Source organism: Accipiter gentilis, chromosome 27 (genome assembly GCF_929443795.1).
Source record: "Accipiter gentilis chromosome 27, bAccGen1.1, whole genome shotgun sequence".
NCBI lineage: Eukaryota > Metazoa > Chordata > Aves > Accipitriformes > Accipitridae > Astur > Astur gentilis.
The window spans coordinates 5,197,738-5,222,548 of NC_064906.1; the positions used below are offsets into that span (position 1 = coordinate 5,197,738).

At 37.3% G+C, this 24,811-nt stretch overlaps 1 protein-coding gene across 4 annotated transcripts in view; it reads left to right on the forward strand.

Moving 5' to 3' along the window:
• The window catches only part of CDH7 (cadherin 7), an 83,822-nt gene that overhangs the window by 43,157 nt on the left and 15,854 nt on the right, over positions 1–24,811 (forward strand). For all 4 annotated transcript variants that reach the window (XM_049830438.1, XM_049830439.1, XM_049830436.1 and 1 more), the window contains exons 4-8: positions 5,557–5,676; positions 7,992–8,159; positions 9,522–9,709; positions 19,598–19,851; positions 23,774–23,910. In XM_049830438.1, the coding sequence (XP_049686395.1) occupies positions 5,557–5,676; positions 7,992–8,159; positions 9,522–9,709; positions 19,598–19,851; positions 23,774–23,910 (867 nt within the window). The remainder of the gene's footprint in view (positions 1–5,556; positions 5,677–7,991; positions 8,160–9,521; positions 9,710–19,597; positions 19,852–23,773; positions 23,911–24,811) is intronic.

Consider the following 24,811-nt stretch of genomic DNA (forward strand, 5'->3'; position numbering starts at 1 on the left):
AACTCAATTTATTACAAATCAGCCAGAGCAAGGTAATGAGAAATAAAACTAAATCTCAGAACACCTTCCCTCCACCCCTCCCTTCTTCCCGGGCACAACTTCACTCCTGGATTTCACCACCAAGCCCCCCCAGCGGCACAGGGGGACAGGGATGGGGTTTACGGTCATCACACGTTATTTTCTGCTGCTAATCCTCCTCAGGAGGAGGGCTCATCACACTCTTCCCCTGCTCCTGCATGGGGTCCCACCCACAGGAGACAGTCCTCCATGAACTTCTCTAACGTGGGTCCTTCCCACGGGCTGCAGTTCTTCACAAACTGCTCCAGCATGGGTCCCTTCCATGGGCTGCAGTCCTTCAGGAGCACACTGCTCCAGCGCGGGTCCCCCACGGGGTCACAAGTCCTGCCAGAAAACCTGCTCCGTGGGCTCCTCTCTCCACAGATCCGCAGGTCCTGCCAGGAACCTGCTCCAGTGTGGGCTTCCCACGGGGTCACAGCCTCCTTTGGGCACCCACCTGCTCCAGCGTGGGGTCCTCCCCGGGCTGCAGGTGGAGATCTGCTCCCCCGTGGAGCTCCCTGGGCTGCAGGGGGACAGCCTGCCTCACCAGGGGCTTCATCACCACGGGCTGCAGGGGAATCTCTGCACTGACCTGGGGGTCTGCAGGGCTGGTTCTCTCACATGTTCTCACTCCTCTTTCTGGCTGCCATTTGTCCCCCGCAACTTTTTTTCCTTCTTAAAAATGTTATCACAGAGGCGTTACCACTATCACTGATGGGCTCGGCCTTGGCCGGCAGCGGGTCCGTCTTAGAGCCGGCTGGTATGGGCTCTCTCTCGAACACAGGGGAAGCTTCCAGCAGCTTCTTACAGAAGCCACCCCTGTAGCCCACCCCCTGCTACCAAAACCTTGCCACATAAAACCAATACAATAATAAACTAAACAAACAAACAAACAAATACATATATCATGCTTTAATCTTTGGTACAAGTGGGGAGTGGGTTTTGAGAGCCTCAGTGAAGAGAGAGTATCTCTCTCCAGTCACAAGCCCCCTCTGCTTCATTTTATTTGACCTTGTTGCTGGGTTGGGACCAGTCTTGGGTTTTGTCCCGAAGTGAAGGCAACCTAACAAGGCTGCGGGAGGAGAAAGAGAAGGTGGAGAGGGCAGAACCTTACTCCAGGTGCTGTTTCTCCCCCTTCACACTCCTGAGGGAAAAGACCATGCAGGCATTGCTGCATCAGCTCTGGGTGATACTTGAAATACCAGATGTTATGGAGCAGAACCAGGCTGGGCTGTTGCACTTAAGGATTAAGCAGGTCTTATGGATAACTTGATAGTAAAGGTGTTTAATATTTCTAGTGGCAGCTGATATCGTGTAGAAAAGTGATGCCATCATGGAATTGTTTTGTGTATTACGCATATTACACATCATTAATTGATATCAGTCAATGCATTTAATAACTGACTGCCTTTAAAGGTCTATTTTTAATTTGTTAATGTGGCTACAATTCATTTGATAAAGGTTTGTGCAGTTTCAAAACTAACCATTTGTTAAGTTCATATAGTTTTAGAAACCAGTTTTCCCTTAAATGATTTCACCAGTGTTAAAAAACAGAAGTCACACAAGCATTTCCCATACAAACTCATTTAAAAGCTTTGGTAAAATACCAGACAAGTTACTAGCAAGCTTTTAAAAAAGCTCTGTGCAGAGGTTTCTAAAACAATAAACTGAGAGATTTAAAAAGGTTCCCTCTGAAGGAACTCCAACTCAAAATAAACTTCCGCAACCAGCTTACCTTTACCTGACCCGATCACAGGAAAGGTTGATCTCTGCAACATGTCAGAAACATTGCTGAATCTTGACTTGGGTAAATTAAGGTACATATAATGTTCTAAATTCAAGGTCTCTCTGCAAAAACTTCTTGCTTCCTTTTGCCCTAATATCAGAATTTGAATAGGTCAAGTTCTCAGATTACTGTGATTCTGTAATATCTATCATTATCTACTAAAGTTTAGGTTAAAAATGATGGCTTAAACATTTTGGAAAAAAACAAATCTGTGCCAGCCACACAAAATTCAATGTGTTATTAGCTAGTATCAATAAAGAAATATGTCAAACACCCTTTGATTAACAGCATGGATTTCCCCTCAGTATGTGCTGCAATTGCTGAAAAAGTCTATGAAATTGCTGCATGTAGAATTCTTCTTAATGAACTGATATTCAAGCTTTGTTACAAAGACAATCGTACCAAAAAATAATTGTACAGAAAAATAATTGTAGAGGAATCCATATCTGAGAGGGAAGGACATTTTTTCAGTAAATAACCCCTATTTATTTTTTCGACCCATATCAGATACACAAACTGTAAGAAATATTTGAAGGTGTAGTTGTGAAGCTACAGGTTATAACAAGTCACGAATGAAAGTTTGGGGTAGGGTTAGTGTCCTGTTTACTCCTGCAATTCAGGGCTCTGAACAATGCTGCCATAAACAGGATTTACTGGGACACTCATTTTGTTGGATGGAGTGAAGGTGTGATGCCATTTGTTGGCTGTCCCATGTAACCTGTAAGTCCTAATCTCGGACGCATGTACAACAGCTGACCACCTGTGTTATGAGGTAGGGCAAAGTGTTCAGGAATAAAAAGAAGACTTAATTTCAGTGCAGGAACATGAAGTCTCCTTTTGTAAGGTGATGTAGTTGGAACTACGATGCAACTACTCATTTTTCCTCAACCTATAGATTTATTGACTATCCATGAGCATCCATAGAGCTTTATTAGTTACATTTTTTTTTTTAAAGGAAAATAAGCATATGAATTTGACATCAATCCATTGCAAGAAAATGTAGGACAGCCCTGTGTTGCAATGATCACCCTCTGAAGGAATTCCTGTTTTTCAAGAAAAATCTGCTTCCTCTGGGAAAATGTCTGGAAATCTTCCTGTACTGATCTTTCTTTGCATTATGTTTCCTTGGAACTGATTTTCTATACATAGGACTTTTCACATAGTTAGCATACCTTATGGTAGCTTGCATATTCTTTTTAAAAAAGATATTGTGCAGAAATCTCCCTCTCAGCATGGGACTTCTGGAAGCTCAAAGTTTTTGTGTGCAACTGGTAAAGAAATAATGACAATAGCAGTTGTTTTAAAAGATCTTTCCCCCATGAGGTTTGAGAGATGTGGATTAGCACGAAGGGACTAGAAAAGTATCATTGGTCTTTAGTTGCTGATTACACTTAAGTGGGATGAGTGCAGAAAGATTTGGTGTTAGAATTTCTTCCTAAAAAAACCCCTTTTCTAAAGGACCTATGTGTTTTAGGAGAGAGCCAATTAGATTCAGATACTGACTTTATTCATCTCATAGAATGTAGAGGGTTTGTTTGTTACATCAATAGATTTTTACAGCAAACAAGCACTTCTAAGCTTGCAAGATTTCCAAAATGTCTGTGTTGAGGTTGCAAAGCCTGTAATTTCTTTGATCTTGTATTGGTTTGGAGTCCTTGAAAGCGGCAAGAGCAAGGAGCAAAGACGTAATTGTGTGTGAGGTTTAGAAGCACTTTTGCCAATATTTGCAGACATTGTAAGCTTCATTGGCAGGGCTTAGGGACTTTGTAAATGTGGTAAGCCTGGCTTTCACAAAGAACACAGGATGTCAAATAGTCATTATGATACCCTTGTACTCAAAAGCTGGAGAGACTCTGGCAAGTTTAAAATAGGTCCCTGTATGAAATTACATTATAGAGTAATCTGTAAAATCAGTTTGACATGCTGAATCAAAGCTCTTAGTTACTGGTGAACAGAAAATTGATGTATTTTAAGTCCCATAACTGATAAATGACTTGATGGATTAACTACCAATTTCCTTTAAACATTCCATCTACTTAATAGTTGCATGTGAAATTTCAGGTTGAGAATAACCTTTTCCCTTTCCAAAAATATTAGACAGTCCACAAGAGAGAAAAATTGCATTTAAAATAGAATTGCAACCATAATACTTTGTCATGGATACTTTAGGAAGAGAGATCAGGAATGTGAGTTAGCTAAGCCATAACTTAAGTGAATAAAGTTATCTTATGAATGATCATTTCTAGTCAGAATTCATTCAAGCAGGTCCCATCCTTTGTAATCTGTACCATTTTATGGAGGGCTGCACTTAATCCTCTCTCTCTCCAAGCCTACCACCTGGTCCCAGAACCCATTTATGATCCTCTACTCAACTGAGAATTGAAAAGCTGAGGAAAATGGATGGGGGACGTACTATATCAGACATAAAGAATTTCAGAACTTTCTCCCACCCATTTCCTGAAAAAATCCAAATAAAACTGATAAGAATACAACTTATGTTAAGTTCACCCTGGATACTTGCTATTGCAATTTGTTCTTAAAGAGTGATTTCTAGACTTGCTGCTCTTATTTTTGCATGTCAAAAATGTGTTCATTCGGAAAATGAACACTCTCTTTAACAAATGCTTTTCTCTAATCTTGTGTCTAAATCCAGTTTATGAAGGAATCTGATCCTCTGTTGAAGACTTTTACTGGGCATCTGCCAAATTGCTAGAATATTAATTTGCAACCTAACCTCCAAATGGGTCCCTGGGCTGTTGAATGGAAGGTCTCAATGTTCCAGACAATCTGCCAGTGAGAAAAAATAATCCTTTCTGGCTATCAGAGGGTGGTGACCATGGCCAAGGCCCTGGCTCCCAAGTGTCGTTCTATTCTGCTCTCAGCATACATCACGGAAGCTGTTGTACAGAACAAAACAAATGGGAGCTGACGTGGAGAACATAATGAATAGGAGCTGGATGCAGAATGAGGTCCTCACAAAATATACCCTTCTTTCTAGCCAGTTAGACATTTCACTTTCTTATTCCTGTCAACATAGAGACATTTCTTGCTCAAGAAATGTTTATGCAGCAGATTATTACCACAACTGATACTAAAGTATTGCAGATTATTGAAGGAAATGAGTACTTTTAAAAGGAAGTTAGAGACAGCTCTCACCAGTTTTTCTCTGAGCTGAAACAGAAACTCTTCAGCCATCTCTTTACGAAAGGGTAAATAATTTTATAGGCTAAAATTAATTTTATACATATATATGGGTACAATTATCAAAATATGTAATACTTATATATTTATGTATATTTGAATCTCGAACTACTCATTACAATTTAGCATGCAGACTTCCCTTCGAAGGGAAACTATTACTATATTTCATACTTAAGCATACTCCAGGCATCACCATAATTTAAGAAATATTGTTCACATACCCTCCACCAATAAAAGGCAGAGATAGAGCAGGGGAGATACTGAGTGAGATGGTTCTTATTGCTGTGAGTCAAAGGCTGAGACTATTTGGGAAGATGGAACTCTGTAATAGCTGAAACTACTGGTTTACAGAGAGGACCTTATACTCTAAGTTGAATCAGCATGGAAATGATGGACAGTTGTGATAAAGCCACCTCACACTGATTCAGATATATATTGTCACAGCGTGTTGAATGAGTGTCGTTCAGATTTTTGTATCTTTTATGTACAAGAGTCGCTTAAACATTTTGCAGGTACCTCTGTGGTTCAGGTGACAGCAACTGATGCAGATGATCCTACTTATGGCAACAGTGCTCGAGTGGTTTACAGCATATTGCAAGGACAACCTTATTTTTCTGTGGAGCCAAAAACAGGTAACTTGCCATAAACTCTCTGCAGTAATGCTGAGAAAAAAGAAAAGGTGCATTAAAACTTGCTAGGAATTTATTAATGTGGTCTTTTGGTTAATTGAATACATTTGTATTTTGTTGATCTTTTAATCTCTTATTCTTCAGAATAGATTATGAAAACCACAGATCTGAGCTATGTGATGAGCAGACGTTGTTGGAATGGGAATTTTTATCTTGTCAATCTACCAGCACCCTGGTCTGCTACCTGTTGTCATCTTTCTGATCAATGAAAATTTCAAGAAGCTATGAACAAGTTATTTTGCAGATGTTTGTTTGAGAAACATCTAAATGTCACATAGCCAGCTTTCCTTAAGTATAGATTTAGGCATGATCACGTCTCCATTCTCCTTCTTAAACTAAAGTTTTGTTGTGGGAAATGTATCTTTTCTTTATTAGTTTGAAGAAGAAAGCACCGTGCTTCCTATCCTTACCTGATACAACATTTTGCTGCCACTTTCAAAACAAGTTACCGGTGGAAAATTTTTTACTGTTTTCATGATTTTTTTTGAATATTTTAAGCCACAACAAGTTTCAGCCTTTAATCCTCTGTCTGTTTAAAAAAACATTAGCCATTCTACTGTATCATTTCATAGACTGGGAAAATAAGTTCTCACTCTGCTCGGTTCAGTTTGGTGCCTGAACCTTAACGTACACCAACATGAAGAAGAGTTATAATCTTCATTCCAGAGATGGACAATTGAGACAGAAGAGAAACAATTTACCCTATTTATCATAAACAATCTGTGATGTGAATCAGACCTGAAAACCAATGCTATGATCAAAAGGTCACACTCTGTTCAACAGCATCTAAATTTGCAGAAATAAGTACTATAATTATCTTCATTTTGCAACAGGTCCATCTTCAGCAGGGATATATAGCACTTTCTTTTCCCCCCAATGAGTATGATTTATAGTGGTTTTCCCTCTGTCTCTCTCTGTCTCTCCAAATGTATATTGTATTGTAAGTACAATGTATATCGTCATAATGATGGCAGACAGCCCTTGAACAATAATACGGTAGTTTCTGCTAAATCATAATCTTTAAGGATTCAGACTGAAATGTTTGCATACATTTTCACTTTGATGTGATACTCAAATTTCCTGTGTGCATGATAATTAGCTTCCAAATGATTGGTTAATGTTGCCTGGCAATTTAACTATGATAGAAGAACAAGCAGGTCAGAAAAAGCAATGTAGAAACAATAACATTACGAAATTGTATATTAATTGTGTTTTAACACGTCTTGTAAAACGGGTGAAATAGTGCCAGACAGTCTGTTTGTGAAATAAATGTTTCAACCCAGAGATGATTAATGGCAAGTCCTGCATTCATAAGGGAAGAAAGAAATAAAACTCTAACTAAACATTCGACAAATATCAGATGAAGAGATATGTGTCCCAATGTGCCTCTCCTTTATTTAGTTTGTTTATGTTTCCTTCACTGCTGACAGTAAGTGCTGGTGGAGTAAACGGCTGCCTCTCTGGAAATCAGAGTTAGCGGCTGTACTGTGTACTGAGCATGAAATATTCATAAAGTCATCACGTTTTGAGACGGCATATTTATTTTCTGACCTATATCAACAGAACTGATAGGACGGAACATGGAGCGTTCTCCTGGTTTTAATTTCAAATCAATTAATTACAAATTGTATGCAGATTATCAAATGCATGTAACAAAAACTACTTCAGATATTACAGTCTTTCCATTAATCACTCAAAAATCTCTTAATTACACTGAGCTTTAGAAGTGGGTATTGTTAAAGCAATTATATGTTAAAATAAGATAATTTCATATATATGTGGAGTCTGACATGATTTCAATATTAGTAAGAGTTAATGTGGTGAATGACTATTCAAGATATTGTGAAATGAGTCTTGACCTTGGAATCTTAAAAAAGAATGCAAAATATTCTGTTCTTCCTAGCTTTAAAAGAGTGGAAAATCAAATACAGAAGTTGATATCTTCCAGGGAAGGGAGTGTTACCCAAGACATGAGGTCTATAGTTCAGGGAGAAGATATTTGAAAAAATACAGTCGTGGATGACACTACCCAAAGAATCTAGTACTAAATTAAAATTGGTGGGTTTTGGTGACTACTTCAGATAAGCTTGTAGTATGTCAGTTCAGGTCCTAGTCAAAACCTGTGATATTAATGTTGAAATTAATTCTTTCCCCTCTTGTTGCAATCATTGATTTGCTGCTACCTTTCAAAGGCAAACTCAGCTTCCATGGTAACGTTTTTGCTTGTGCAACCATTGACATATCTTGTCTTACTGCAGGTGTTATCAAGACTGCCCTTCCGAATATGGATAGAGAAGCCAAGGACCAGTACTTACTGGTTATTCAAGCAAAGGACATGGTTGGGCAGAATGGTGGATTATCAGGGACCACATCTGTAACTGTCACCCTGACTGATGTTAATGACAACCCACCCCGCTTTCCACGGCGTAAGTTACTTTGTAAAAATATGACTTGTAATATTATTTCTAAACATTGTTATTTTCTTTACATGTCATGCTATTTCTAAGCAAAGAGTAAAAGTGCTCAGCTTACATGGTAAGAATTTTGAGAATCACTGCCAGCAAGGTATATTTTTATTATTCTTTATTATTGTTATTACATTTGAAGAATCTTTTTTCTTTACCTAATATGTTTCATATCAGTTGAAATGATGTACAGCAGGTGCATTTATGAATGTATTTTACTTCCTCTCTATGAATAAAAAAATCAAAAAAAGATACACCTTAATAGATACTTAGCTCTTGCCAGTTGGACTTCAAGATGCATAGTTCTTTAGCTTGACTCTTAATCCTTCATATTCCTTTGGCATTTTAGCAGGATTTCTCTTGTGCATACAGCATTTCCTGAAGAGTTAATCACAGAAGAGCTGGAAAGTCATCTTCCCTCCATTTACTTTCTTTGACCAAGGTGGCTCTCATCCTAATCAAATAAAGGAATACACAGATGTATGCTCAAACCTGAAGAGCTCAGTTTATTAATAGCATTTTGTCTGGGGTTCTTTTTTCTTAAAAAAAAAAAAAGAAAAAAAAAAAGAAAAAAAAAGCCTTTGCTAAGTAGAATAAAAATAATATGAAGAATGTATTCACGTCCACTCCAGCCTCACCTCCAACGAAATAAAAAATAGATCTGTACATAATAGATTTCCTGTTATTTCAAGCCACCAACTGCTTGAAATAATAATAGAATAACTGAAGTTATTTTTGAAGGTGAGGGCGTTATTGGCTACAGGCTGCACTCAGATACCCTTTTGACAGCATATATATCATTTTCTACTTGAATGAAAAAGCTGGAATTTTCAAGAATGCAGATGGTGCACTTACTGTTAAAGAAATGAATATATATCAGTTTCTAGTCATAGTCAGATTGCAAACTGCACAATCAAGATACACAGCTATAAAAGCATAAGAGTTTATATTGGTATTATTTGACTTACTTGCTTTTTTCCCCTCTTTTGTGGAAAACAAATTAAAATATTTTCTGCATTGGAACTCTGTAGCAGGCATTCATCTCATGATTTGCACTTAAGTTTTGCATTATGTTTTTGCATCTTTGCCTTGTACTTCTGTCGTTGTAGGAAGGAATTATGCCCATACTACTTAAAGTAGAGTCCATCACCAGGAAAACCTAGCAAAGAAAGGGCAATTCTATTTTAAGCTGAATATATTCTGGTAGCCTGAGTAGACATGCAAGTGCATGATTTAAAGGAAGATAGATTTTAAGAAGGCTAGGGGGTTTTTTTAACATAAAGTCCCAGAAGACTGAATTCATTAAATTTTTAAATTTCACAGGATCATATCAATATAATGTCCCAGAGTCTTTGCCAGTGGCTTCTGTGGTGGCCAGAATAAAAGCTGCAGATGCAGATGTGGGACCTAATGCTGAAATGGAGTATAAGATTGTGGATGGTGATGGTTTGGGAGTATTCAAAATTTCTGTCGACAAAGACACCCAGGAGGGAATCATAACAATTCAGAAAGTAAGTCTGATTTTTCTCATTGATTCTGTTTGGATCTGTGCAAGATGAGGGCAGCTAATGAGAGGATAAGCTTTTGTTTCTAAAAGCCTCATCTGCTGTAAAAGTTTCCATTGGCATATTTCATCTTGACTTCAGTGTGTGTGTGCGTGTGTGTGATTTTGAGCTTTTTAATGACTTACACTGAAAAAGCTTTGGGGTTTTTTTGGCAATAGCTGTATTGTTTTGATGAGCCTTTTTTTAAAGCTCCTGCATATACAAGTTTGGATGGGAATCCAAGCTTTAGTGTCTTTTGTCCTCGTATTAAAGAGAAAATGTGAAAATATATCTTACAGTAAAAATGCAAGCTCCAAATATAAAGTGGATCCCAAATGTAATTAAAAAAAAGATATCTAATTGTCTTTGGCTGATGTTGTCCTATTCAGAAGGCACACATTACTAACATTAAAATTATGTATCCGTAAGAATAGTTGTTTTACGAGATAATGTATTATAGAAAAGTATTTTTTGCAAAAAATGGAATTATTTAAAGAAATATTTTTTCTTCTTAGCTTTCGATACGTACAGTTAGAATACTAACATTTTAAAATTGAAAAATCATGTTTATATAAAAACATTAAAACTCAGTATTCTTACCTTGCTGCAACACATTTTAAAGAGTATCCTTTTACCAAAAAAAAGTGCTTAAATATTTTGCAAGAAAATTTAAATGTTGAGAAGAATGGGGAAAAAACCCAACACCTTAGAAGGATCTCTTCTCATAATTTCATACTCTTAATGGGTGAATGCTTGGCAATGATAATACTGAATCTATGGCCCTAATTCTGCTAAGCACTTTAATACCCCCTAAAATATGGTAATAACTTGGCATTTTAGAATACGTACAAGTCTGTTCCTGAACAGGGACATATGTTTGTAGTTAAAATGATTCTGTGGCAGATTTTTCTTCCCTATATACTCTTTAATCTCTGTAAACTTCACCCACCAGTTGTGGTTTTGTTTTGTTTGGTTTTTTTTTTTCCCCCCCTCCTCTGGTGCATTAGCTCCTTCTAAAGCAGTGTAAAACTTCAGTAACATTTCTCCTTTGAAAGAAGTTAATATTGCATGATGTTGCAAAGCAATGGGCTAATCCTCTGATGCTCTGAATGCCTGCTGAGAGCTGCTAAGCATCCATAGATGTCACAGCAAATGGAAGACGTTCTGCACCCTTGAAAGGTCAGGCTCTAATATGTATGATGTGAATCATCTTTTTTTAAAAAAGAAAACCATTCATCTTAGGCTTCTTGCAAACTGTGCTAATTTCTGCTTAGCACGTTTGAAACACAAGTGATGAAAAGTTAGTTGTCTCTTTGTTCAAAAGCCAAATTCAACGTGGCTCCTTCAGTTTGCTCATTTAAGGTTTTTGAGCAAGGATCTGGAAGAAAGATGCCTATCCCAGAGGGAGAGCATTTGTTAGTGCCACAGTGAGCAACACTGACTCAGCTGGGGGCTTCAGTGCTCTAATTTGAGAACTGATGGGGTCATATTAATTTTTAGCATGCTCTTGTAGTCGTGGTATTCCTGGAATATCCTGATTCCAGTGTTGTACAGTGGACCAAACAATTGTCATTTATTATTTCCATAATCACTTTAGTTAGGGAGCTGAACTGGACTTTTCAGTACTGAACATCTACCCTGGGAAGTGCTTTATGAAGTAGCTAGTGGACTTCATTAAAAAGCTGACAAAATTTTGACCTGATGAAATGCTCTGATTTGCTAATCATTTCTAAGCCTAGATGCTGCTATATTTTGACACAAGAATTAGGACTTTTTTCTCTTCAGCATTAGAACTTTTCTCTCTCATTGTCCTACTGTTATGGACTTTCTTCCCTCTGCTATACGCAAAGGTGAGTCCCCATGCTGAGGGGCACCTCCCGATCTCTGGATGCCCTGAGCTCTTCACTGGGACTCCAGGGAACTTGGTGCCTTGCCCAAGGCTGACAGATCCTCCCTGCCAGCCCTGCAGAGAACATTGCCCAGGAGGGAGGAGTGTAAGCGAAGAGCTCGAGCACAGTGGCTAAAAGGCAACTGTGCCTTGTTCTTCTCTGGAGAACAAGTACATAGAAGAACACTCATGGCAGTGTATGCAGGTTAAATGGGCCTCAACCGCTGAGCCTCACCTGCCAGATCACTGTGGAGTTGAGCGGAGGTTATCCCTGCATGAGAATGTATGATGGTTGGTAAGGAATCAGGGAAGAAATTAAGTCTGTAGCCTGGAATCTGCCTAAACGTCTTACTATCCGGCACGTGACGCTCTGTACGCCTCTGAGTGTAATTAGCTCTCTCCTTTTCATGTCCCTGAAATCAGCTGAGGCATTGAGAAACAGCTCAGCCCCCAAACACATGCCCATCATTTTAAATTCCTGTGTATTTTTATGCTCAGATGACATGTCTGTGTACATATCAAGCAGTATAATGCCGAGGCAGAGACGTCTAAAAAAGCATGCTTTGGTTCTAAATGCAAATGCAAGCTTTAGCTTTGCGTACTCTTCCCTCAGTGGTACATACAAATCAGCAGGCTAGGCATGAAAATCACCGCCAGTGTCGCTGAGCAGCTGAAGGCACTGCTCCACTCATTTTTGTGCTGGGTGTTGCAGGGAAAGTTTGGCACCTGGTTTTCGGAGTTCCATACACAAACTGAGGATTTTAATTTCTGGTTTTAGAAGGTTAACGCCTTGAGACAATTTGAAAAGTTGACTTCCTCTAAGACTTTTTTTAAACACTTAAGGAGCATCCACTAAGAAAAAAAGGTTTTTCTAAAAAAATAATAATAATAAAAAAAAAAAAAAAAAAAAAATTGAAAGAAGTGAGATTTAAGAATTCAGTGAGCAAAGCAGGATTTTTGTATGCTCCAAGTGGATGAAATATGGAAGAAAAGGCCTAAGGATCAGCAAAAATTGCAAATAAATTATTTAGATATATATAAATTCAGGAAAATGAAATGTTTTAAAAAAGAGAGAGATCAAGAATCGTGATATTAGAAAGAGAAAAATGTTACATGGCTATGTATTTCCCAAGATTACTTGTGTATAATGGACTTGTGGCAAACGGTGAAAGGTGGCAAAACTCGTGAGCGAGATTTGGGTGTGTTTGATTTTAGGTTTGGTTTGGGTTTTTTTCCATGCACATTTGAACACATTTCTTCTCTGCAGCCTATGACACAAAGACTTCGAAACATCAAAAGTCAGCAGAAAAAAATAATCATGGTTTTACTCTAACAGTGATATTCATCGAAATATGGAGCGTATTGTTCCCTCTTTTATCTCTCTTCTGCATTGCTAAATCCAGGTATCTCTTTGGCTTGCATGGTTTATTCAGGATGGATTTCTCTCTAAACAGCTTGAGAACAGTGCTCTTTTTCAAATAGTAGTAGTAGTTCTGCTCATAATTTTTCTAGCCATGGTAGGACTGGGGATGGCATGTTCCTGAACACGCTGGTACTGTTGCTGCCTGATGCCTCATATCAGTCTGTACTAGCCACTAGACTAAACCTCCGCCCCAAGGTAACATCTTGACAGTAGGCTGGTACTCTTATAATAATAACTCTCTTGACCATACAGGATCAGAAAAGAGAGGAATACTTTCTCTGTCTTTTCATCCACTTGGTCTTTACGCCTCCAAAGAGTAAAGAGTAGGACTGTACTACCTTATGCAGCACAACTAAGAAGCATGCATGCTGTACCACTGCACAATATTTGCTGCTATATGGTTTTCCACATACTTGTGACACCTCATTTTCTTTAATTCTGGTTAGGAGGTTTGAATCAGGATTGAATGAATGAGATGTGAAGCTCATGTATTCCAGCAAGTCGCTTAAGTTCATTCTAGAAAACGAACAAACTTTTAAAAAATATTCTTTGGGACAAGGACTAACTTATGTTCATGAATTTATGGTGTAAATAATAACAAAACAAGACTCTGGGTGGAATTGCTTTTTTTGTTAAATCAGTGAAGCTAGGATTTCATCTTATGACAAGAGCTAGTAAAAACAGTATTGAGCCGTTTACTTGGTTATTGTCACTAAAAAATAAAGTCTACCTTCTTCTGCAATACATTAACTGAATTCATTGAATTCATACGCAAAAATTTTATTCAGCACATATCTAGGACAGTATATAAAAGTGCGTAAGTTGCTTTTAGGATGCCATGCTCTGTTTCCAACCTGCAATAGGATATGAAAAATGCTAGAAGGCAAATTTTATTTTCCAAACGCTGGTATAAGCAACAAGTGAATGGGACCCATAAGCACAGTTCAGAGTGGTATTCTCAGCTTACAGGAAGGGTGGGAAAACTAGTGAAGGTCTTTTCCTGTAACCTACTATGTTCATACAATTTGTTGCCTAGTCGTTTCAAGTCACTGTGGAAATCTTCCTATTTTTTTCTTTTCCCACTTTCTCTTTTATTAAATAATAATAAAAAATGAAAAGTTCTCACTTGGTAAATGAAACAGAAGAAAGCTCTTCCTTTATCCCGTACAGAGCAGTCTAAAGGTACCACCTGCTCAAACTTGGTGTTAGAGTTCTGATGTTGCAAATAATGGGAGAATTTGGCTGTTCTCCACCCTGTAGGCACACTTGCTGTAGCGAATTCCTAAGTAGAGCTAAATTAGATGTGTAAGTCACTTTTAAGCAGGATTTAGAAAAACATCCATCTTAGGTGATCTTTTCAGGAAAAGGAAATGTCTTGTGCAGTTTTTGAAAAGGGATTGGGCATTCATATTTCTTAGAAGTATTTGAAAATTTTATCCTAGTTCACACTGTGACTCAGTTCTCCATCTGTAGAGTAGGATCAATTCCTTCCTGTGGTTTCATTTGTAATTTACATTCTGCTATCAATGCTGTTAGCAAGGACTCAGATAATTTGCATAGCTCCATTTCGCAGTGGTGAGGGTGTTTGGAAGAAAAGTGTAATTTTTCTGAATATATTGGAGTTTGAAAAAGATGTTTTGGATTTGTCTCTGCAGTAGCAACCTTAGAACTGAAGAAACCTTTATGGAAGTGAGTGATGATTCAGTCATTTAATACAATAAATTCTGAAGTATCCATGCAAACCTAAGTGTGTACAATTTCAAAGTGAATTCATGTTGACTGTTCACAGAATCCTGATCGTAATACACATGAATGGAAGCTTGGCTTCACTTTCTAAGCAAAATGCATACACAAGACCATATTGTTTGTAGTTTCCAAAGCATTATTACTAAAAATAGGCATCATAGAAGTACAGAACTCATTTTATCCACCAAGTTGCAGGCTATAGTTAGACTTCAGTAAAAATAACAGTTTAGTAGCAAAACCTCTTAAGATAAAAACCTGATACATGATCTGTATCCACCTACACCTTTATCAAATACTTGGTGCTTAAAGTAGTAATGGTAATTTAATAATAAAAAAGGCCGCTAGGTATATTTTTATTATATGAATCATATGTGACTTTTTGGAAGGTTATGAGATCTGATTCAAACAATTTCAAAGTCTATGGAGAGATTTTAGTGGATGTAAGTGGGAAAAAAAAAAAAAAAAAAAGCCTGAAGACTCTATAGAGGGTTGTCATGTCTTACTGTAGCAAGTGACAAGCATTGAGAAGATTTCCCATAGTACAGTTCTTGCTCACTTGGCCTTCATTTCTCCCCCCAGTACACAGTCCTACCACCAATATCAGCAACCAATTTGAAAGTTAAAGGGAAAAATGTGAAAATAGTGTCGCAAAGTACTTTCTCATCGAAATTGACTGCTAAGAGATTATTCTAAAACCTGAGTTCATTCTAAGACCAATGCTGGCAATTGTAAAAATGGGGGGTTTATGCATAAGCTTTTGAGTGAAAAGCTGTCTTTCTATTACTGTTAACATTTTGCGCTTTTTTTTCAGCTAGAAAATTTTCTTTCAATTCTATATCAGAGTTTACAATGTAAGAATTTGAGGCTTCCATGGTTCCTTTGAGAGATAATGTGCATTTGTTTGATGTACTGCAGTTTTCACTATAAAACCTCAACTGGGCTTAAAAATGGGATTTTCACCTCTGAGAAGTACATTATTACAAAGTTACCATACAATAAAAAATGAACATTACAAAAATGGCCTTCCTGTGAATGATAACTTCATATCCAGCCTCTGTAACACAGATGACTTGTTTTGAAATTTCCTTCAGAAAGGATAAAATTCTTACCCTGAAAGGAAAAAAGATAAAAATAAAAAGAAAGAAAGACCCCACAAACCCCCAAATGAGAGAAAGATAAATGGATCTTGCATAGGATCTAATCAGATAACACTAATGCACAGATATTAATGAAAATGTCAAGCTGTACTGAAGGACTGAAGTATACATTGTCCATTTAACCTTCAACACTGATGTAGTCATTTGTAGGCTGTTGACTTGGTATTCCATTATTGGAATCCTGTGCTTTTGTTATAGCAGGAAATAATGAAGGCATCATCCGAAGGCCAGTTAAATAATGCTCTCTGTATAACAAACATTAGTGATAATTAGATCAGAAGAAACAAGAAAAGGAAATATTTTCCGTTCACTTTTTCAGTCATTCATTAGTCTCTGTAGTATTTAATGTCTTCATTATATTATCTACAAATTGTTGAAACATTTCCACCAGGTCAAGAACTCTTGCATGCTAATCATATCTTAGAGGTTTTGTTTATTTTCCCAAATTATATTCTGCCTCAAAACCTGGTACTTGTGTAACCACCATAGGATCTGAGCAAGTCTATCCTATAGGAACAGACTGAGGAATGATGACTAGCTTTTGTAGACGTTGTCACACCCCAAAGGAGACAGGTTCTGCTACAAAGAACTAAAAGAAAACAATATTACCCCCCCCCTAAATGTCCCAATCCAATGTCAGGGAAGGTTTCGATATAATTCCAAGAACGAGGTTAAGACACAAACAAGGTGGAATGCCTTATACCCAATAATCTTTGAGACAAACAGCTCGAGATAACAATTCAGTCACTCACACTGTATAAGACAATACCACTTGATGCTTTAAAACCCCTTTGCCAATCCATACTTCCACTCTTCTAAACACCAACTGTTCCCCACTGTATACGTACAGATGTTAGATTTTTTATTTATTTATTTTTCATTAACAAGGACCCCTATATCTTTTGGAAACTATCAGCAGTATGGGGTACCAGAAGATATCTGAGGGAATCCCAGGGCAGGATTCATTTTGCTGAAAGCAGACGTTTACTTCTTCCAGTTTTTGAGACTCCCTTACTAGTAAGTGGTGAAAAACAGGCATTCAGAAGTAGACCAGCTGATTTCTTCCCTGGAAGAATTTTCCTACACCCACGGTAGGCACCATATGGTGGTTTTCTCCCATGTACATGGCTAAGTTAGAGAAGGTGAAACCTGCTTTTAGTAAGCAAGACTGTTTAGAACATGCATCTACACGATCATTAGTTTTGCATCCTTCTCTATGAGGAAACACCTTTCTAATGAAAGTGGGTTTTGTGTATTCCCTACAAGTCTAACACTCCTGTAATTCAGTCAGATAAAGAATGATCTCTTTCTACATTACGAGAATGAAAGATGGTGATTCAAAATGTGTGTCAGCCTTTGTGATAAACATTCACATAGAAAACACCTGTTTTTATGATTTCCATTATTAAAGTTCTAATTTAGTCTTTAATCAATATAGAAACAGGGGAATGTCTTAAAAATAATTTAAATAATATTTCATCATTATTGTGCTTAGTCTATTCAAAGTAAAATTTATATAATTTGTCCAACCACATATACTGTGCTCTATGCACTTTCTTTATTAAATCAGAATTTTCATAATAATTTTTTCTTAGGATGACTGTGGTGTTGACATTAGTATACCATAAGAAACTATCTTGTCTGCAGTTTCATGATGTATTTCCATGTATTTGATCAAGTATAGCTGTAATCTGAATCATACAATTTCAACAGATATCCCTGATTAATAAGAATTAATTAACCTTCCCTTCTCTGCTACCTATTTTTGTACATTCTGACTGAAAATAAACTGTTCACTAAGGGCTTGCTTTTTTTTTGTTTTTTAGTTCAACAAATCTCAGACTTTTGTCTTTGGCATTCTTCAGGTTATCATTTCTTTAATTAATATGATGCTTTTATTGGAAAATGAGAAGTCTTAAGATATTTGTGTGCTTGGTGGTCTTCTCCTTAACCTTGCTGCTCATATGGTCATATCAGTTGCTTAATTGTTATCCCCACACAATATAGTTTCTGAGACATTTTTCATCATCCTGACACCGCATTACATTTGCATTATGGCTGTGAGGTTTGTTCCATAACACACATGTTGTACTTGAAATATAAAACCAAAATTAAAATAAAAAAAGAATTAAATATGCTTTAGTAATAAATACTGACCAGTTGTATCCAGTATAGTGACCAGTATCCAGATAACCTTTCTTTTATGTGTTTGGGGATCTATGGATACTACAGCACTGATTCAGTGCAAGAAGTAAGCACTTGCATAACATGAAGATCGTACGTATTCCCATTTGGAGAAGCCTTTTGCTACCACACAGAGTTTATAAAAGTTCAGTCCTTTTCTGAGTGTGTTGTGTTGGAATTCATTTTTCGTTTTTAAGTCTAGACTGTGTACATCTCTATCATAACATCAGCATAACTGCTGACCTTAAGGTGCTCGTTTGGGATTTATCCTACTGTAACTTGATGGAGAACTTAGACCCTTGCATTTGTAGGTCAACAGATGTGTGTTTCACCTCTGCTGCTCCTCTGAGTGAGTACAGGATTGTTTTGCAGATGCTGTCAGATTATTGTGCAAGAACATTTCAGATCTCTATGATGTATTCAGAATCAGAACTGCAGAAAACCTTTTGTAATCTGTTTTATACACTTGGAATTATGGTTTGAAAAGGTAGTTCAGTAACCAGACTGCAGTTTTAGAAATGCTTGGGTCTTTTACTGCTGTTCTTAATGATTAAACTTGGAATTGCAAAGGAATAGTTAGCCAGGTGTTTGGTGCAAGCTAACAAACTAAGATTACAGATATAGGGTAAACTGTGCTAATATTAACATGATGCTTTCTTTCAATAATTGCCTGTGAGGTAAGATGCTTTTGTGCCTCTCAAAAAATTTTCTTTACAGGACTGTCCTCCAGATCACAGATATCCTGTTAGTTGTGGAGGGAAATATTCCAAAAGAAACTATACTTTCATCAAAGAAAATTAAAGCAGAATGGAGGTGGAAAAAATTAATGTGCATTTTGTTTAACAAGCAAAACAAACCAAAACAATCTCCAGGCTGCATGTCAGTACAAAATATTGTCATATAAACAATGTAGTTTTACCGATTGCCACATTTTCTACACAAATTTATACAGAGCTTGGAGTAATAATTGATTAGTCAATCCCAATAGCATGCAAGTGGCCCCTCCCCCAATTTTCTGAATGAGGTGTTTTCACCAGTGAATATTATATTGAGTTCTTATGTCTGGGTAGTATAGCACATTGTGTTGAGCATTATCTTACATAAAATATGAATAAGATAAAAAGAAGTATTCATTCACAATGATGAAATAATGGGGGAGAATTTGGTTCTCACAGAAGTCACAGAAAGTTTTGCCATTAACAGAGAATTCTTGCTTCATTCACAGGCTAGAACTACCTTTACTGTTAAAATCATTGGGGAATATTCACTAGTGAGACACCGCAAACAGTGTTTTGAGAAAGCTAAACAATGAGCCATCAACTATGCTCTGCTAATCAAAAGTAGTGGTTGTATACACATGGCAAAGTTCATTTTGTACTTACTGACAGTTGTAAGTGAAACAGTTTTGTGGCAACATCACTGGATAATAAAATTTCCAAATAACTTTACCTGTGTAGGAGCTGGATTTTGAAGCTAAGACAAGCTATACCCTGAGGATAGAAGCAGCCAATATGCACGTTGACCCTCGCTTTCTGAGCCTGGGGCCCTTCAGTGATATGACAACAGTGAAGATAATTGTAGAAGATGTTGATGAGCCACCTGTGTTTACTTCACGTTTGTACTCCATGGTGGTGTCTGAAGCAGCAAAGGTCGGCACTATCATTGGAACTGTAGCGGCCCATGATCCAGATGCCTCAAATAGTCCTGTCAGGTAATTATAAGATGTCTTAATTGTTTATTCCTTTAGCCTTTGTATTGAGGTTGTTCATTTTGTTGAGAGAGGGTCTTTGGTTACACTGAAAGCAATTAGTTAGCCTGTTTCCCTTGCAGAAGGAGATTGAGATATTTTAAGAGTTTTCACATTTTGACTTTTATACTCCTGAACTACAGAACCTTTGAAAAGATAATATAATTAAATCTCTGTAAAACAAAGAAGAGAAGAGAAGAGATAATTTCAGGATTCCAAAGGAAAAAACCTCAACATATTACTTATATTTATTTCTCTCTATGTTTAGGAAGAGTTTATTATTATCTATAACAAGTTATGTTCTCTTAAATCAACCAGTATCTATCTTTCTATCATCTATAAAACGTACATATCTGTGTGTGTCTGTGTGTGTCTGTGTGTGTGTGCATAATGATTCATATTCTGCATGCGCTATGCACAAAAACGTGATAGCACATAGACTCTTGCATGGTAAACCAGAGCTGAGGTCCCACAGAAAAAAAATTAGAAAAAAACATGCATGAGAAAAATGGATAGGACAACACATCCTGTCCTAGTCAGGATGGTTAAAATCAATAATATCTTGGCTTCTGTAAATTCTGATGCAGCCAAATATCTTCTATTCAAATGGGAAGAGGTATGAACACTAGAGATCCCTGAACACTGTCAAGGACCTCTTCCTTTGTCTTCAGTGTGTGAAGATCCTGCAAGTCCTCCACAATTTAATGTCCAGGATCATAAAGTAACCGTAAGAAAACACAAAGTATTGATCTTTTGTTTGCCAGTATCTAAGGTCAAAGCTCAAGGACAAAGACTCACCACCTAAGTTAAACCAGTAATGAGTTACTTGTTACTTTTCTTATGCAGAGTAGTAATATTAATTGCCAAAGGAACGTGCAAAGGATCTAGAGGGTAACACTTCTAACTCAGGAATATTGTGAGCTTAAATATCTGCAGGAGGATGAACACAAAGACAATTAAAAGTTAGTACTAAGTTTCATTTGTTATTATTGTTCATTTAGGGCATACATAGAAAAGAACCTCACAGGTACAGAACTCGTTTCGATGTCAGCAAAAAAGGTGGTGTTAAATTTTTACTTTCATGCACTGAAGATGAACTTGGGACTCTAGTGTAACCCTGTAATTTCTAAAGAAGCAATCTTAAGTTGTAAAAATAAAGCATATGTTTCACTCCTAGAGGTGACGTAAGTGTTCTCTCTCTCTCTCTTTCATTATGTATTTGCAACATATTCAAAATAGCTGATTCCTGTCATGTATAAACAAGTCCTAGATGGATGGTTGGCATGGATTTACTTGTGAAATTTATCTTTGCTGAGCTCTTTCTTTGCTGTGGCAGTGTTTTCTGGCACTGATGTTAGCATCTGGTGTATAATATCTGGTTTAGCAGAATCATGTAGAGTAGGATTAAATCCAGTTCCATAAATGCAGTCCATGCTCAGAATGCTTTTGACTCCCGTGTAAACATAAGGATGAATTTATTGGCCTTGATCTGGTTAATTGTCACAATTCCAGCATAAAAAATAGTTATATCACTAACTTAAATAACATCTTGAAGATTTCTTCTGCATCACAGTTGTTTGGAATTTGAGAGGGAGGAAAAAAAAAATAGTGAGGGCTTATCTATATGCTTGTGAACTGGCTGTGTATATTGTCAGGGGTACTGACAGATCATATAATTTAAAGCTGTCCTGCATCTGCTTCAGATTCACCTAAAATTGGAATGTGTTAAGGAGGATTAATCCATAATACTCCTCATGATCTATTTAAGAAGTTTAAATTATCAATCTATAAATAAGTATTCCAAATTCCAAACATTGGATTATATTGATATTGATTAAAAATTAGATTTGTTACAATTCATAAAATGTTGAAATTACAAGATCAGACACAATTAAAACCTTGACAATGCTGGAAGGGGGGGGGCGGGAGTGGGAGCAATAAATATTTTGAAAATAAGAGGTTATCTCATATGGACCAGAGAACTATTGATGTTTGAACTAGCTTAAATAAAGGATTTAAAACTCCTGCAGCTCAAAGATTTTCAAGTATTAATGGCTGCAAGGAATTAAAGGATTAAAAGTATTTAAAACATTTTTTTTTAGAATTTGAATACGGATACAACACTTGTAAATAAGTTGAGGGAAACTGCTTGTTTCCTATGCATAAAAATGATTTTCCTTCTTGTTTCATAAGAATGTCATCCAATTTATATAACTTGTTTCCTTTCCCTCCCTCCTCCTTCCTTTCTTTCCTTCTTCCTTCCTTCTTTCTTTCCTTCCCTCCTTCCCTCCCTTCCTCCTTTTTATTGCTTCCTTGCTTTCTTTTCCTTTTTCTGTCTTTCTCACCCCTCTTTCTCCTTCTCCTTCTCTCTCTTTCTTACCTTTTTTTTAAAGAAAGGTCTTTGGCTCTTCAAATTGCATAGTGATAGTGTTAATAATTGGGAAATCTAAGGGCTGGCAGGAGATTAAATCCCAGCTATGGGGCCTGCCAAGACTGACTACATAGCAGAGGTGACAGGCGTAGTCTCAGGGGGAAACTTGCCAGCCACAAAATAGCTGAAGAGCATTGCTGACCAAATAAACAACAGTGCTGGCATGAAATAAAGTAAAAAAATGAACTACAGTTAACATAAAATGGAAAACAAAAAAAGAAGAAAAAAGTGAAAGAGGGAGAGCCTTGAGAGCCTTAACCCATGAAAACTGCTGTAACTGCTGTTACAACTCTTTACTCTGTTCTCTCTCTCACTTTGACATAATATGATAAAACAGTTTGAATTATGTAACAGGTCTCTGCTCTAAGATTTTGCAGCCAAGACGGTTAGATAAAAACACAGTAATACAACAAAGTAGAAGCTGGTCTATTACAACATAGAACAAGCAAGTAGTCTCATAATATCTGGGAGGTCCCATTTTTTAACTATTTTCCATAATTCTTTCCTTCCACGTTGTTCAAAGGATTTGGTTAATGTTATATTAATAATCTAATATCTCATCAGTGTGACAGTAATTGTAATGATCACACTTGGTCTGATTCGGACATTTTAATTCATCCTGAGTGTAAGGAAGTTCTCTGGAGTACATACTCGATCTAAATGAGAGTACAAGAATCTGACCCAATATTAAATTGAATGTCAAGAATATTCCAGTTGTAAATGTAAATCTGCCTAATCAACTGTCCCTTTCTCTCAAAATGGTCCTAAGCAAAACACCCACAGGTGTTTTGACCTTTTCCCTTATGCTATTTTCTGTTGGCCAAGGAGCTCATTTCCCCTTCCTAAAACAAATGTGGAGGTAAAAGGTATGTTAAGCCCAAGAGTTAAGGGCACGAGCCTGTGTTTCCCTAATGACAGTAACGCACCAGGAGCTGACAGGGCTGACATGCAATCCTTTGACCTGCTCCGCGTCGTCTCTCTCTTATCCCCTACGCCTGCAGCTCTGGGTGACTCAGGAGCTCTTCTGCTGGTGATAGAAAGCTCTCTGCTCAGACTGCCAGCCGCCCCCGGGAGCAGTGCCTGGATGGCACAGCCGTGTAGTAAACTTCCAATGTGCCTTCTCCTTAGCTGGGGCTCAGGAGGATGCTATTCCATGACTAAATGAAAGTTTGCCTACAGCAGAGGGGAAGAAAGAAAAGAGAAGGCAATACCGATAACCTCACTTAAAAGGACACTGCAGGAACGGAGCCTGCCACAGCCAGCTGGGGTCACTCTGTAACTATCTGCCCTTTGCATACGGCTTTGCTTCTCTCAACGCCCCAGAGAAACTGGACAAAACAAAACTCAAAGCGGGGAAACAGTGGACGTGCTTTCTCTCTAAGAAGACACCAGTGAAATGGTTTTACAAACTGGAACTGAACATAAATCAAAAGTTTTCTTTCATCCTTTACCTAGGTACTCGATAGATCGAAACACAGACCTGGAGAGGTATTTTAATATTGATGCCAACAGTGGAGTCATTACAACTGCCAAATCTCTGGACAGGGAAACTAATGCTGTTCATAATATCACAGTTTTGGCTATGGAGAGTCGTAAGTAACAATTTAAAGATTTTATTGGCTGTTCATGTGTAAAACTTCAGGCTTGGTTGTCATCAGCTGCATTGAGAGACATTATGACAGTTTCAAACCTTGGCAGAGAAAAATAACTTCTTACTTACTCAATGTAAAAGAAACCTGTGTGATGAAAAATAAGAAATGCAACAGATTAAGTGTTTGCTCTTTCCTTTGCCTCACACTTTGTGTAGACTTTTCACTTCTGAAAAACAAGTACAAAGGAAGGTGAACTATGTTAAGTCAGCAGTCTCGGACCAAGTGTCATTAAAGGAAAAGTGATATGGAGTATAGAGGAGAGCAGTCAGCCCGTCTTAGTGAGGGCACTCATTTAGAGTTGATTGCTGTTGGTCAACCACAGCATTCTTAAAAGCTATGAAGGAAAGGGGATTGAATGATTGTGTGGTTTCACTTTCCTGACTCTATGGTAAGACTGTAGAGGATATGTTGTACTTGGTATCTTTTCTGGTGTAAGATGAAAAGTGTTGAAGAATCGAAACCTTCAAGTGCATACAACAAGAATTCTGTTAATGCAAGTTTAAACCTAAACTTGTTCAGCTCTGAATACATTCTGTGAAAAAAATGTATATTTTTGCCTTTATATTTGATGAATTTATTTCTTCAGACTTCATCCTTATTACTACCCTGTTGGGCTGTGATAATAAAAGAATTACCAGTTCTCTGGCCTGCTATTTTAAAAATCCTCACTTCTTGCTTTCAGTGAGGTTAATTTAATGTTTAACCTGAAAGATAACATTTATAATTTAGTGTCTGTATGAATTTATCTGTATTCTCAGGAGCAGAATTTTGGTCCAGGAGACCATCATGGAAACCAGAATTTTCCTGGGTAGTAACAAAACTGACAAGGTAGCCAAGGGGC